The sequence below is a fragment of the Danio aesculapii genome, chromosome 1 (assembly GCF_903798145.1).
Source record: "Danio aesculapii chromosome 1, fDanAes4.1, whole genome shotgun sequence".
NCBI classification, from domain to species: Eukaryota; Metazoa; Chordata; class Actinopteri; order Cypriniformes; family Danionidae; genus Danio; species Danio aesculapii.
Window position 1 is genome coordinate 21,041,828 of NC_079435.1, and position 14,243 is coordinate 21,056,070.

Below are 14,243 nucleotides of genomic sequence, written 5' to 3' on the forward strand. Positions count from 1 at the left end.
GGCAATGCAACCCTATTGTAAATAAGACACTTTAACATTGTCTCTCTATATTTGACTTGTTATGGACAATGTTAGGGAAGTTAATTTAGAAAGTATTGCATTACAATATTGAGTTACTCCCCAAAAAATTAACTAGTTGTGTAACTTAGTTACTTTTTATGGTAAGTTATATGTTAGAGGTTACTTTTGAGTTACTTTTGCGTTACTTTTTCTGACATGGCTGAGGCTTGATCTCTTTCAGAACTTGCATATTTTTTCTTCTTCTTTTTTAAATACAGGAGCTCTTCAATTAACAACACAATGTATAACCTTCATTTACCTTTAAAAAACACATTAGAAAATGAACATTCAGCATAATGTTATTTTCTGAGAACCTCCTGACCATATATATAGATCGCAGAAATGTAAGGCTCTGCCATCTTCCTTTCTGTCTGTTCCTGCATTCTCTCATTGAGTGAGATTCATCATGACTACGTTCATTTTAATTCAGCAATTTATTTGTTAAAAGCTAATTAATTGTACTAAAAAGTATTTTGAACGACGCGGCAGCGCTCTCGTCTCACAGCAAGAAGGTCGCTGGTTAGAGCCTCGGCTGGGTCAGTTGGCATTTCTGTGCGGAGTTTGCATGTTCTCCCCGCGTGGGTTTCCTCCGGGTGCTCCAGTTTCCCCTACAAGTCCAAAGACATGCGCTATAGGTGAATTAGGTAAGCTAAATAGGCCATATGTATGTGTGTGAATGAGAATGTATGTGTGTTTCCCAGTGATGGGTTGCAGCTGGAAGGGCATCCGCTGCGTAAGAAATATACTGGATACGTTGGCGGTTCATTCCGCTGTGGCGACCCCAGATTAATAAAGGGATTAAGCCGAAAAGAAAATGAATGAATAAAAAGTATCTGTTCTTCAATGTTTCAATTATTTTTATTTACTTATTTATTATTTTTATTTACTTATTTATTATTTTTATTTACTTTATTTATTTATTCATTCATTTATTTTTAGTTATGTTATTTGAACGTGTATATGCATATTTGTATATACATATATAAAAAGGGTGTGGATGTATGCTGTTTTGTAGGCTGCATAGTTATTGTAAAAGAAAAAATCAATAAACATATTGGAAAAAAACTATACTAAAAAGTAACTGGCATTACATTAAAAAAAGAACTCAAATATTATTGCTTAATTTTTTTAAGTAATGTGTTATGGAGGGCCTTTCATTGTGGTGATCTTTGGCACCCGCTTTAATTTAGTTCATTTTTAGTACATTATAATAATCTTGATGCCTTTTTTATTCTGTATTGCTCCTTAATAGCAATACAGTTTTGTTATTTATACAAATTTAAGGGGCTAGTTAAACTTAAGGATATCTAAACCAATAGATTGCTCCAAAACATACTTTTTTTTCCCTTAAGCTTAGTCCCTTTATTCATCTGGGGTTGCCACAGCGGCGACAGTACTGGGAAACACCCATACACACTCATCCACACACATACACTACGGGCAGTTTAGCTTATTCAATTCACCTATAGCGCATGTCTTTGGAGTGTGGGGGAAACCGGAGCACTTGGAGGAAATCCATACGAACACTGGAAGAACATGCAAGCTCCACACAGAAATGCCAACTGACCCAGCTGGAAAAAAAACATATTCATCAATAGTTAATAACAACGCATAGCCAGTTATAAAACAAAAACAATGTTATTAAGAGTTTATTGTGCAAACAATCCCAATGTAAGATTTATCATTACTATTAGAATGTAGAATGGCTTCATCATGTTTATATCTCATTCATAAGGAGGCACAAACAGTTCATAAAACACAATCGAGTCATGTTTTCAAAAAGCCTGTTCATTCTTTATTGTTATGTAGTATTTCTAACACAATAACCATACATTTAAATCAGTTATTTTGCTGATATACAGTGCTCAGCATACACCCCATTTTGAAAATGAATATTTGTATCAATTTCTCAGTGAATATAAGCAATGTATTTTGGTGAATTCAAACAAAACAGGTTTATTAAACAGATATATTTATTAAAATATTTTTAGTCACCAAACATATTTAGAAATTGAAAGATAATACAATTAAATTCGAGCAAAATATTGCAAATGAAATTCAACCTACAAAATTTCAACAACATTTTTATTTTATTTTTTTGCTTTTCTTGATTTTTCCCCTTTTTAAATTTTATTTTAATATTTTTCTATAACATATACATTTGGGTGTACTAGTTTTTGGATCATTATCATGAGTTATTTTGTTAGATAAGCTCCAGATTTGGCTTCAGTGCTGACTAATCTAATGTATAGACCATTTTGAGGGATGTAAACAAAAACAATGATCCCAGCGTATTTCCTGTTCCACATTTTTAATTTCTATAGCTTTCAAGAATCCAAAAAGGTCCACATATTAAGTTATGATTGAATTGCCTCTTGTTACAGATAGGAAATAGTTTAGCATCAAGCAGGAAATGTTCATAGGCCAATGACATCAGCACATTAAAATGGTCTATATGCACAAATATCATATTGTATGGCTTCAGTTTAAAAGATAGATATGTGAGGGGTGTACTTATATATGTTGAGCACTGTGTGCTGCAAAAATTAACTGTATAGTCTATGCTAAAAAAATATCTATTAATTTTGGGGGTTGCCCAGCCCAATAACACAGCATGCCAGTCGCCCTCCAGCGTTGCCATTCAGCAAGCTTCCCACATTCCCACCTCTGCCCAAATCATCCTTTCCCTCATGAATGACAACAGACCGGCCGAGTATTGAAAGTTTCCCAAAGAGGGTTGCAGGGGAGTCCAGTGACTGGCGAATCTTCTTATTAACGGGCACAAAGTTGCCAAAGTCCCCTGGATGTTGTGGATGGTTGACATTGAGGGGATTGTAATGCCCACCTGTAGAGTCGCAGCCTCTGCTTAAGTCTCCATACTCATGAATGTGCATGGCTCTGGGCTGCTGACTGTCCACAGGGAGACCATACAGCCTGAAAGTCACGCTCAGCTTTTCCTTTGGGCCAGACTGTCTGAATAAAATGTGACCGTACACACGAGGCATTCCAGGCGCTAGTCGAGTGTTAGGCTGCATTCTGCATACGGCCTGAAGGGAATCACTGTTTGAAGCATATGCCAGACCTGAGCCTGATCCACAGAAGAGCACATGGCAACTGAGCAGGAATGCAAGAAGGGGTAAAATGTTGAAGTGTATCATCTCTTCACCTTAATCAGAAAATAATAAAACCAGGTCAAATGACATGAAGCATTCAACGCCATCATCATCTCATTAAACTCTTTGCAATGTTGAACATGGTCTACTACTTTCATGAAGACACAAAACATTAAATTTAATGGTTTATTTAATAAAAAATTCAATAAAATGCCACAATCATCACCATTGCTATTAAACAAACATTTGTTAAGTGACATTTTATGATGATGTAGTCTACAGGGAATTCATATATTTGTTTAAAAGATTAAATACAGCACTTACCTTTTGTGTTACGTCACTGAAAACTATTATTTTTAATACCAAACGTGTTGCTCTGTTGTTGGTCCTTCGCGTATGAAAAGCTTAAGGTTGCTGATTTACACTTGCATAACGCAGGGGCGTAAACATTGCATATTTAGTAAATTACAGTGCCTGAACAAGTTAAAGAGATCAAGTTTCATGCCTGCCCACAATTCGTGTGTGTTCTGAAATTACAGCTGTGTAAACATATGAAGAGTTTAGATGCAAAAACCTCTAAATGCTGTGTGAAATTTTCTTTTTCTATCATTAGCATTTCTATCAGGCTCTTGCGTATGTTCAGTAATATCACTTTTATAGCAAAGAATAAGTCCTTTTCCTGGTCTTTATAGTAAAATATCTCAACATAAACAAAGGACGCTGAGAAAAATGTTCACTTTCGATGGAAATTTCAGACGGTTTTTGCATCTGAACTCTTCATATGAAAGTCATGAATTTAATACAGCAGCTTTTTATCTTTTGTCCTCCAAAAATATATAAGCAGTGAAAATAGGTTTACACAAAAATGTGTGTGAAAATTTTAAACGCAGGCCTGTAGCCAGCCTGGTGAAAGGGGTGGTTCTTTTTTCTTAAAAAGTGGTCCTTTTTGCAATTATTCACCTCATTTGCTATTTAATTATGAGATTTAAATACTGAATTTAGGTGACATTTTAAGCACTATTTTTAGCTGAATTAGCTTGTCGGTGGTTATCACAACCAAAAATATTTCATAAATATTTACAATAAAGAAATATGACAAATAGCAACAATACTCAGGTAGGCTGTGGCGTTGACACGATGCTCAATTGGTACTAATGGGCCCAAAGTGTAGCAAGAAAATATCCCCCACACCATTACACCACCACCACCAGCCTGGACTGTTGATACAAGGCAGGATCAGGATGGATCCCATCATGTTGTTTATGCCAAATTCTGACCCTACCATGTGAATGTCGCAGCAGAAATCAAGACTCATTTGACCAGGCGGCGTTTTTCCAATCTTCTATTGTCCAATTTTGGTGAGCCAGTTCGAATTGTTTCCTGTTCTCAGCTGACAGGAGTGGCACCCAGTGTAATCTTCTGCTGCTGTAGCTCATCTGCCTCAAGGTTTGACATGTTGTGCATTCAGAGATCCTCTTCTGCATACCTCGGTTGCAACGAGTGGTTATTTGACTTACTGTTGCCTTTCTATCAACTGGAACCAGTATGGCCATTGTCCTCTGACATCTGGCATTAACAAGGCATTTGTGCCCACAGAACTGCTGCTCACTGGATATTTTCTCTTTTTGGACCATTCTCTGTAAGCCCTAGAGATGGTTGTACGTGAAAATCCCAGTAGATCAGCAGTTTTTGAAATACCTAGACCAGCCCGTCTGGCACCAACAACCACGCCACGTTCAAAGTCACTTAAATCACCTTTCTTCCCCATTCTGATGCTAAGTTTGAACTGCAGCCAATCGTCTCGACCATGTCTACATGCCTAAATGCATTGAGTTGCTGTCAAGTGATTGGCTGATTAGAAATTTGTGTTAACAAACAGCTGGACAGGTGTACCTAATAAAGTGGCCGGCGAGTGTATTATGGCATAGCAGTCAAAATAGGACAAATGAGCTCATGTATGGGACAAATTCTAGACTTTTGTCAGTGAGGAGTGGGTCTTCCGAAACACCTGAACACCCCTTGGCTACTGGCCTGAAACATGTGTCTAAACCTAACAACAAAAGTTATTTTAAATAGGATTATTTTTAAAGTGTAGACTATATGATCAAAATATTATTAAGCACTTAAAATATTACGTGCTAGGTCTGTTTGTTGTTGTTTTTTTCTTGTTTAAGCTCGTTCCGTTATCTCGTTTGTTGTTTGGTCGTGACGTCAGAGCTTCATTTGCATATCTGAAGTTTTCACTTCAGGATCTGGTAAGTCAGTATATATCGCACTATAGTGCTTCTAAATATATTGTATATCTCTTCGTGATTATATGTTACATTATTCTAGAAAGTAATACTGTGGAACAATATAAAGCGATAATTGACCGTGTCACCGTCATACAAACGCATGGCTCACTTTCGCTGTCTATATATCCTGTGCCGCCAAATACTTCAATGCGCATGCCTGAAAACTTGCATCCTAAGCTACGCACGGGGAACCTCGTTTCGCCATCACTGCTTAGGGGAAAGTCCCCGGACACTGGGCAGAGATGTCCTGCATACAGCGCAGATCAGTGGCTAGCATTGCGTATCCATGCTAAGACGTCCATGTGACTGAGCAGGGCGCTTCGCAAGCCATGTTTGTCAATAACATAGTTACGCAAGTGTCGTACACTCGTACTTCTACAGAACGGGGCTCATTCTCAGCATACGCATTGTTTTGTACGTAAATAATGATACTGGATATGCTGAATACGCCTATGTATATGATCCAATGTACAATATCAAGAAGAATTACTAACAAGCTTAGTTTAGTCCCTAGTTAACATTTCTTTAACTGCTATTTTATATTAGACTGTCATGTTTTAAAGTAGTTTTGTGCACATTAAGTCTACATGTATTTGATAAAAATACACTAAATTAATACACGTTAATACCAGTTAATACCATTAATAAATGGTTAATACATTAATACCATTAATAAAACCAGTATTAATACCAGTTAAAATTCACAATATAGTATTGTGAGATGTTACTGGTAAATGAAAATGTGATAAATGTTAATGTTTTGTTACTTAATTTTTATCAATGATAAAAACTATCTTACAAAGAGCATTTGTGTCATTAAAGATGCAGCTTTTTATGTTAACCAGCAATGACAAATGTTGTTATATGCAAGATTTTATTTAGAAATAAATCTTAGAACTTTATTTTCATCAAATAATCATGAAAAGAAAAATGTATCACGGTTTCCATAAAACATAAAGCACAGATAATGTTTGTTCATAAGTAAAATAATAATAATCAGGGGCGTAGCGGACATTTTAAAAGTGTGTGGGGGGGGGGGGGGGGGGGGGGGGGCTGCATGAGATCATATGTTCATATAATTATTAATCACCTGTTTCTAAATGGTCTGTCTCTAAAGTGAGGGGGACGGATCTCCCCTCCCCCCGGTTGCTACGCCCCTGATAATAATTATACACTGTAAAAAAAATTCTGGTTGCCTTAAATTTTTAAGCTGAATCAAATTAAACTTATAAGTCCATTGAACATATATTATGTTAAACTGACTTAAAACAGCTTGTATAACTTATAAAATTAGGTTAGAACATGATAAAACAAGTTACTAAGAACTAAAAACATGTTTTCATGACTAATTAATCATATAATATTTTACGGTGTAAGCGAGAAAGCTGATATCAGTATATTAGAAAGATTTCTGAATGATGATGACTGAAGTAATGATGCTGTTAATTCATTTATTTTCTCACAGGAATAAATTAAATATTCATAATAGAGTTTTAAAATAGTAGTAGGGCAATTGGCAAGCAGATCAGATTTGTTCCAAAGCATTTATATTTACATTTTGACTAATAATGTAGCCTACATTTTACATTCATGTGTTATATTGAGTTTTTATATTGTCGTTCTATGTGGGCTGGGTCATTCCTACTATTCGGTGCTATTTGTGTCCCCAAGGCATTATACGGTACAGTAAAAATATCTGAGAGCTTGTCTGAGAGGATTATCCCATTTCCACAATAGGACACAATCATAAGTGTTCAAAATTAAATTACATTAAAAATATTTACTCGGATTTCAGTGCAAGTAGCTGACATGTCTTGTCCCAGGTCACGTATGTTCATGTTCAGTTACAAATATAACTTATTGAAAAAAATCTAATAAATACGTTTTGGAAGAACTCGGGGGATACATGTAAACAAAACAGTGTTCATGAAATCTTAAACCCAGTCTCCACTATACACACAAATCGGGGTATCTTTGACACCATTTGTGGCATTTCCGGTCCTGCATTTTCTTACTGCATTAAAGTGATGTTTTTCGCCATTACATCATCTCATTATCAACGATACCTTCGCTAACCCGACAACGTTGCCATAACATGCTGTGCTCGTAAGGTTCCGTCTCGCTTTTAATGAATCGAACCTCCGCTTCCATATGATCCGTGGACGCGCCCAGCTGATCCCGCGCTCCGCCCACATCCCAACAACACCGCCCCCCATTCGCTAAACTGCCTGAAAATGCAAAACGCGGCATTTTATGGGTTGATCCTGCGCATGCGCAGTCTCGATAGTTTTGTTTGAAGGAGTTCTCGTAGCCAGAGAAGACTGAATTTGGAAAGAGTGGCTCTCCACAAGGTTGCCAACTAACAGCATAATTTAAAGGAACCTATGAGTGAAACGCACCAAATTTCAACCCGCAGTTCTCCACGAAAAGCCGCATAGCTGCTTGATGCATCACTATCACCATGTTAGGGCATTATCCGAATGTGGAAAAATCGCAGCTTGTCAACTACGTGGAGGATTATTTGGAATGTGTCGAATCGCTGCCTTTGGACATACAGAGGAATGTTTCATTGTTACGAGAAATCGACACCAAGTATCAAGGTAAGCGAAACATTTGTGAGCGGTGCCAGTACGGTATGCTGTATGTTTATGCACATTTCCATCGTGTGCAGTTCACACTGCAGACCGGTTTCGTTTCATTTCCTCACAAAACGCGTTTTTATTAAGCATTCAGCAGTACTTCCGACGCTGCCCACGCCCGTTTTGTTAAACTAGTAGTTTGTCTTCAGCATATTCAGCTATGTTTGTTCCAGCAACAATATCCCACCACCAGTGATCAGCCATTTTGACTAGTGCATACTCTGTACTGTTGTTTGGCTGTGCTCTTTCTTAACGCATCGCTTTAGTTGCCATAGTATCGACGTAATGGTGCTTTCAGTCGCCGTGTGTGTTTTGTTCGCGTGTAGCCGAAACATCTACAACAGCTCGACGCATTGTAATGCCGCCGAGTTGACGTTTACAGCTCGTACATGAAGGTTAACGTACATTAATTGTTTATACGAAACGGGAACCGATTCATTCAGTGCTGCAAAGCACCGTTTAGTTCCTCATGTTTGTAAAAGCACGTACGGCTGAGCAGGTAGGCTGACTGTACGGTTTTTTTTGTTCCAGGGCGGCAGGGGTAGCAGTAGAGCAACACCACAAACAGGCGACTGTACTATGTTAAAGTGCTGCTTTGTAAAATACATTGAGCTTGTACCATCAATTTCCTAACATGCTGGTTCCTATTTTTCTCGGTTTTCTCACTCAGAGGTCCTCAAGGAGGTGGATGAGATCTATGAAAAGTACAAAAAGGAGAGTGACAGTGGGCAGCGCAAGCGGCTGCAGCTACAGTTGCAGCGGGCACTCATCAGCAGCCAGGAGCTGGGGGATGAGAAGATCCATGTGGTCACCCAGATGATGGAGGTGGTGGAAAACCGCTCTCGTCAGATCGAGGCCCACTCACCTTGCTTCTTGGAGCCTGGAGATGTCGAGAGACCAGCGGAGAAGGTAAGGCATGACCCTGCGAGCACCTCCACCAACGTGATGCCCGAGCGCTCTTCGGCGAGGCGGCCCAGACGTCAGCGCAACAGTGAGAGCCGAGACACTTGTGCCAATGGAGCTCTGGAGGATCTCGGTGAAGAGCCTCCACCACAGCCTCGTGAGAAAAAATCCAAGTCGGCCAAGAAGAAGAAACGCTCCAAGGCTAAGCAGGAGCGTGAAGCCTCACCAGTGGAATTCACCATTGACCCCAATGAGCCCACCTACTGCCTCTGTGAACAGGTGTCCTATGGTGAGATGATCGGTTGCGACAATGAGCAATGTCCTATCGAGTGGTTCCATTTTTCCTGTGTTGGACTCACCTACAAGCCCAAGGGTAAATGGTATTGCCCCAAATGCAGGGGTGACAATGAAAAGACAATGGAAAAAAGTGCTGATAGAGCCAAGAAGGATAGGCGGTCCAGGTAGTGCCTTTTGTGAAAAATATGCCTGTGTGGGGATCGACGGTGTTCGTGTTTAACTTATGTTAAAAGGTTCTCCTCATGCACTTAGCTGAAAAGTTTCTGAACAGGTGCTGTTGTTGCTTTTGCGTTAGGATGGAAAACAGACGTAATTAACCCCGGAAACACAGATGTTTTAAGATACTGCCACTAATGTCCATAAAACAATGAAGAGTTATTTTCTTTTTTTTTTCCAGTAAGACTCAAGAGGATATATATGATAGGTCAGCACCCAGGTCAGGGTAATGCTGTCAAAAATAAAGAGGAAAGTGATTCAAGTGCACAGGGTTTGATGAACAGTATGTCAGCATCTTTCTTTTGCATTTCTTGTTCTTTCGTTCCACATTTTAGAAAATATATATCAAAACACACCTCTGAAATGTCTTCCAGTGAGAGAACAAATTCATTTTCTTTGTAAATGTTTTGGAGTGATGTTTTTGTTAAAAAAATCCCTTTTTTAAGTTTCAACTATTTAAATAAATCAGTGCTTGTTATGTCTATACATTCGTGTTGTTATTGTGTCACGTGGATGTAAATATGAATATATAGTTAGATATAAAAACACTAACAATTCACATGCGCTACTATACAGAAGCTTAGGGACAATTAGATTGAGATTGTACAAATATTTTGATATACGATCCTGTTCATTAGGCATTGGCCGGCATAAGATTCTGATGGTAGGATAACCTTGGATTAAAATATCACGGTTTCATGGTATTGATTAATTCTTTTAAAATATCTGGGTAAAAAAAGTACTTTTTTATATTTTTTATATTTTATTTAAAGAAATGTTTTAAATATTTTGGCTTTTTTATTTTTAACATGTCACGCTAAACAATTGAAATAAATCACTGACTATCTTTAGTTTCAAAAACACAGATTTCATAACTCGAAAAGGCATCTTTGGATAGCTTTCCTTTCTTTGGGTAAAAAATGAAGCCACTGCACTGTGTATAAGTGACTTGAATTGTGGGCTGAGCCATAGTTTTCATTTGGAGGGTCCTTTTGCTGTAGATGATGCTGCCCTAAAAAACCTAATGAAATATTTGTAAAAGACGCATAAAAAATGTACATATACCTTAGGAATGGTATAAAAGAAAATGCTTGCGGTTTCAAAATTGTAACTTTCCAAGCCGCGGTAAACCTTGAAACTGGTTATTGTCCCGTTGTTGAATTCGTTTTATAAGAGCTAAAATAGTCAATAAGTAAAACTTTTTTTTTTATTTGTAAGGTTTATTCTATTTGTGTTTTTTATTATTCTTTAAAAATCTAGAAAATTGCAAATCAAAGGAGGATTTACTTTTATCTAAGAGTTATCATTTATGCTGTGGAAGTTTTTCCTGTGAAAATCTGGGGCGTTTTACCATAATGAGGAAGGTTAATATATTAAGTTTTATTTTAATATGTTGATCATGAGGAAATGGATTAAAGAGATTGTTCATCCAAAAATGAACATTTCCTCACGCTTTATTTATAGTCAAGTAGTTCTAAAGAGATGCCTAAAGTAGGGCCCATGGGCCAAAGTTGCCCCATTGCAACCGTTGATTTGGCCCACCATCCCATCTGAGAAGAGAGTGAGAATGATGAGGGCGAATGCCTTGAACACAGAGATTTCTAATTTAACATAATTTTTTGTTTGTTTGTTTTATTGCTGAGCTACAAAAAGAGCAAACTGAAATGAAATGTTTCAATTAAATATTGTAAATCAATCTGATTTGTAAAAATGTAAATACCGTCACTCTATGGAGAGAGAACTACGCAGAAGACATCGGCAAGCAAATCAAAGTAAAAACTAGTGTAATTCTTTTATAAATTAGATTGTTTTTGTTTTTACTGTTATATGTTCTTTATACAATGTAAATATATATATATATATATATATATATATATATATATATATATATATATATATATATATACTGTATTAGGTAATCTAAAGCAATGTTTTCTAGTAATTTTTTGTAAATATTATTAAATAAATTAGAAAATCACCCCTGGCAACTATCGTTACCCTTGGTCCACTAGCAAGTTTGGTTTTTTGGCCCTGTTAGAAAAAGTTTGGGCACCCCTGATCTAAACTTCTATGAATTTCTTCTGTTGAACACAAAACATGTTTTGAAGAATGTAATAGGGAAACATACTATAAAAGTGAATAGCCTTCCCCCCAGCATTCTTCAAAATATCTTCTTTTTTGTTTAATAGAAGAGTGAGTTTTAAAACACGTGAAGGATCAGTAAATCATGACAATTTTGATTTTGGGTGAACTATCCCTCTGAATGGTTGAGATAGGCAACAAACTATGAAAATCTCTTCGGAAATTTCCAAAAGCATTACAGCTACATCTATAGTAGGGTATACATCACATTCTGTAAATTATGAAGCATTTACACTGCTCAAATGTTGAAGCAAATCGCTGACCACATCAAATCATGTAGTATTATTATTACATCTAACTAAATGTCCTGCCACCAGATGTCACCATAAAGGCATCAGCGGTTCAGCTTTGGCTTCAGAGCCCAGATTGAACTTTTCTGAAGTTCAAAAAGAAAGTACTTTTAATTAAGAGCTCAGTTTACTGTAATGCCTACTGGAAGAGAGGCTTTAAAGTGCACGGAAAGAAATGATGTCTGCAAAATTGTTGCAAACAATTTATATGTGTCTAAAAATTTTAGTAATGTTTAATTTAATCTGTGTAAATTCAGCCCAACTAAATTGTTTACAACCACTTATCTTAAAAGTCTTTTGTAAATCCATGGAATCATCTTTGAATATTATTTTTTTCAGTGTACAGCCTATAACCCAACATAGGTTTTTTCGGTCACCAGCTCACTCAGGCATTATAAATGGTGATCATTAGTTGTCAATGTATATTTATTCTGGGTTACACAGTAATCAGGATTACTCTATAACCCAGCATATGTTTAGTTAGCATTTAAATTATCTATGAATTCATCTCTCAGTTAATAAGTCTCTACTCAAGTATTGAACCTTCTAGTGTGAAACAATTTGTTTCCATCATCCTTGTGTTCCGTGTGAAGAAATGCCTTTTTATCCAAACAATTGCAACCCTGGGTCAGGATTTTAAAAACAATCCTATCTTGTTCTTTGCATACTCAAATCGCTAAACAAGAGGAAACATCCTGGGAACTTGGGAACCGAAAGCTGACACCGATGCTTGGGTGCCCTTGGACTATGTAGAAGTTATTTGATCAAGGCCTGAGAGAAAAGAACCTCACAAAAATCCAAACAAGGCCAAATTCTTTTCAGATAACAATCAACAAACCCATGAGCCCTTTTTGTCCAAAAATTAGAAACTTGTTATGATGTAGAAGTTATACAAAAGCTACAGCTATCAGCTACAAACATGATTTTTTAGTTAAAGGATGTCTGCAATGTTTGACCAGGATAATCCATCGACAATTGACTAACTGAATATTAGCATATTTGCAGAAAAACACACTTAGCTTAAAAGACTATCATGAACACATTTGTATTTATTTACACAAAGGAAATGATTATGATTACTTTCTTTTAATTTCTTCTTTGCTTTTTGAGATACAAGTATACTTCCTATACATTTAATCATTGCGTTCTTAAACTTAATAGCTTAAATGGACAGTAATAATTAGGGCTGCATGATATTGGAAAAATCTGACATTGCAATTTTTTATTTTGCTATGATATATATTGCTATATGACTATAATTCCACCAAATGATTTGATAAGCTATTTTGGGGAAGAGGTCATTTAGATCATGTCTGGGATGATCAAGTGCATCTACGATAAAATACCAGCATATGAAGAGTTCAGATGGAAAAACGTCTAAGTGCCATCTGAAATGTTCTTCTAAAATTAGCATTTGCTCCTATGTTTTGATTCAGAAATTTCACTTTTATGGCAAATAATAGGTTATTTTCATCGTTTTTAGAATGGAATAACTGAACATAAACACAAGAGGCTAAGAACAATGCTTATTCCAAAAGAAAATTCCTGATGGGACTTAGCCGTTTTTGCATCTGAACTCTTCATATATAAATACAACAGAGCAGAAATAAAAATAAACAAGCCCTGCTTTATGGTTTGCTTATAGGCGTCTAACAGTACTCAAGTACAGGAATTGAACAATCAAATGTAAAATAACGTGGCCATCATTGTGTAAATAATGCTTACACAATGATGGCGCAGTGGGTAGCACGTTTGCCTCACAGCAAGAAGGTCGCTGGTTCAAGCCTCGGCTGGGTCAGTTGGCGTTTCTGTGTGGAGTTTGCATGTTCTCCCCGTGTTGGCGTGGGTTTACTCTGAGTGCTCCGGTTTCCCCCACAAGTCTAAAGAGAAGGTCGCTGGTTTTTGGTAGGTGAATTGGGTTAGCTAGAATTGTCCGTAGTGTATGAGTGTGCATGAATGTTTCCCAGTGATGGGTTGCGGCTGTAAGGGCATCTGCTGCGTAAAACATGTTATGCTGGATAAGTAGGCTGTTCATTCCGCTGTGGCGACCCCAGATTAATAAAGGGTCTAAGCTGAAAAAAAATGGATGAATGAATATCTTTATTCCATTTAATCTTTAATAAACAATCTAATCCTGTCATGTGACTATTGCGGATACACACATTGCAAAATCGATGCTCCATTGTGTAACAGTGGCCCTACCCTGAACCCCAGGTGGGTAATAGTTTAACTTTTTTTTTTTGTCAATATTACACATTTAACTTTAACCCAGATAGCTATAAGCCACCG

At 37.0% G+C, this 14,243-nt stretch overlaps 2 protein-coding genes across 2 annotated transcripts; one reads left to right on the top strand and one right to left on the bottom strand.

The window, feature by feature from the left end:
- Positions 1 to 1,832: 1,832 nt before the first annotated feature.
- Positions 1,833 to 3,603, bottom strand: sod3b (superoxide dismutase 3, extracellular b). The gene is made up of 2 exons (XM_056471869.1): positions 3,498 to 3,603; positions 1,833 to 3,226 (listed from the first exon to the last, which is right to left on the bottom strand). The coding sequence occupies exon 2, from the start codon at positions 3,216 to 3,218 to the stop codon at positions 2,640 to 2,642; it is 579 nt and encodes a 192-aa protein (XP_056327844.1). The 5' UTR covers positions 3,219 to 3,226; positions 3,498 to 3,603; the 3' UTR covers positions 1,833 to 2,639.
- A 4,151-nt stretch (positions 3,604 to 7,754) lies between these two features.
- Positions 7,755 to 10,006, top strand: ing2 (inhibitor of growth family, member 2). The gene is made up of 2 exons (XM_056471987.1): positions 7,755 to 8,067; positions 8,777 to 10,006. The coding sequence occupies exons 1-2, from the start codon at positions 7,929 to 7,931 to the stop codon at positions 9,472 to 9,474; spliced, it is 837 nt and encodes a 278-aa protein (XP_056327962.1). The 5' UTR covers positions 7,755 to 7,928; the 3' UTR covers positions 9,475 to 10,006.
- The last annotated feature ends 4,237 nt before the right edge of the window (positions 10,007 to 14,243 follow it).

Coding starts and splice junctions, on each gene's coding strand:
- sod3b (XM_056471869.1), bottom strand. CDS start 3,218: ATGATACACTTCAACATTTTACCCCTTCTTGCATTCCTGCTCAGTTGC.
- ing2 (XM_056471987.1), top strand. CDS start 7,929: ATGTTAGGGCATTATCCGAATGTGGAAAAATCGCAGCTTGTCAACTAC. Junction 8,068..8,776: donor AATCGACACCAAGTATCAAG/GTAAGCGAAACA, acceptor TTTCTCACTCAG/AGGTCCTCAAGGAGGTGGAT.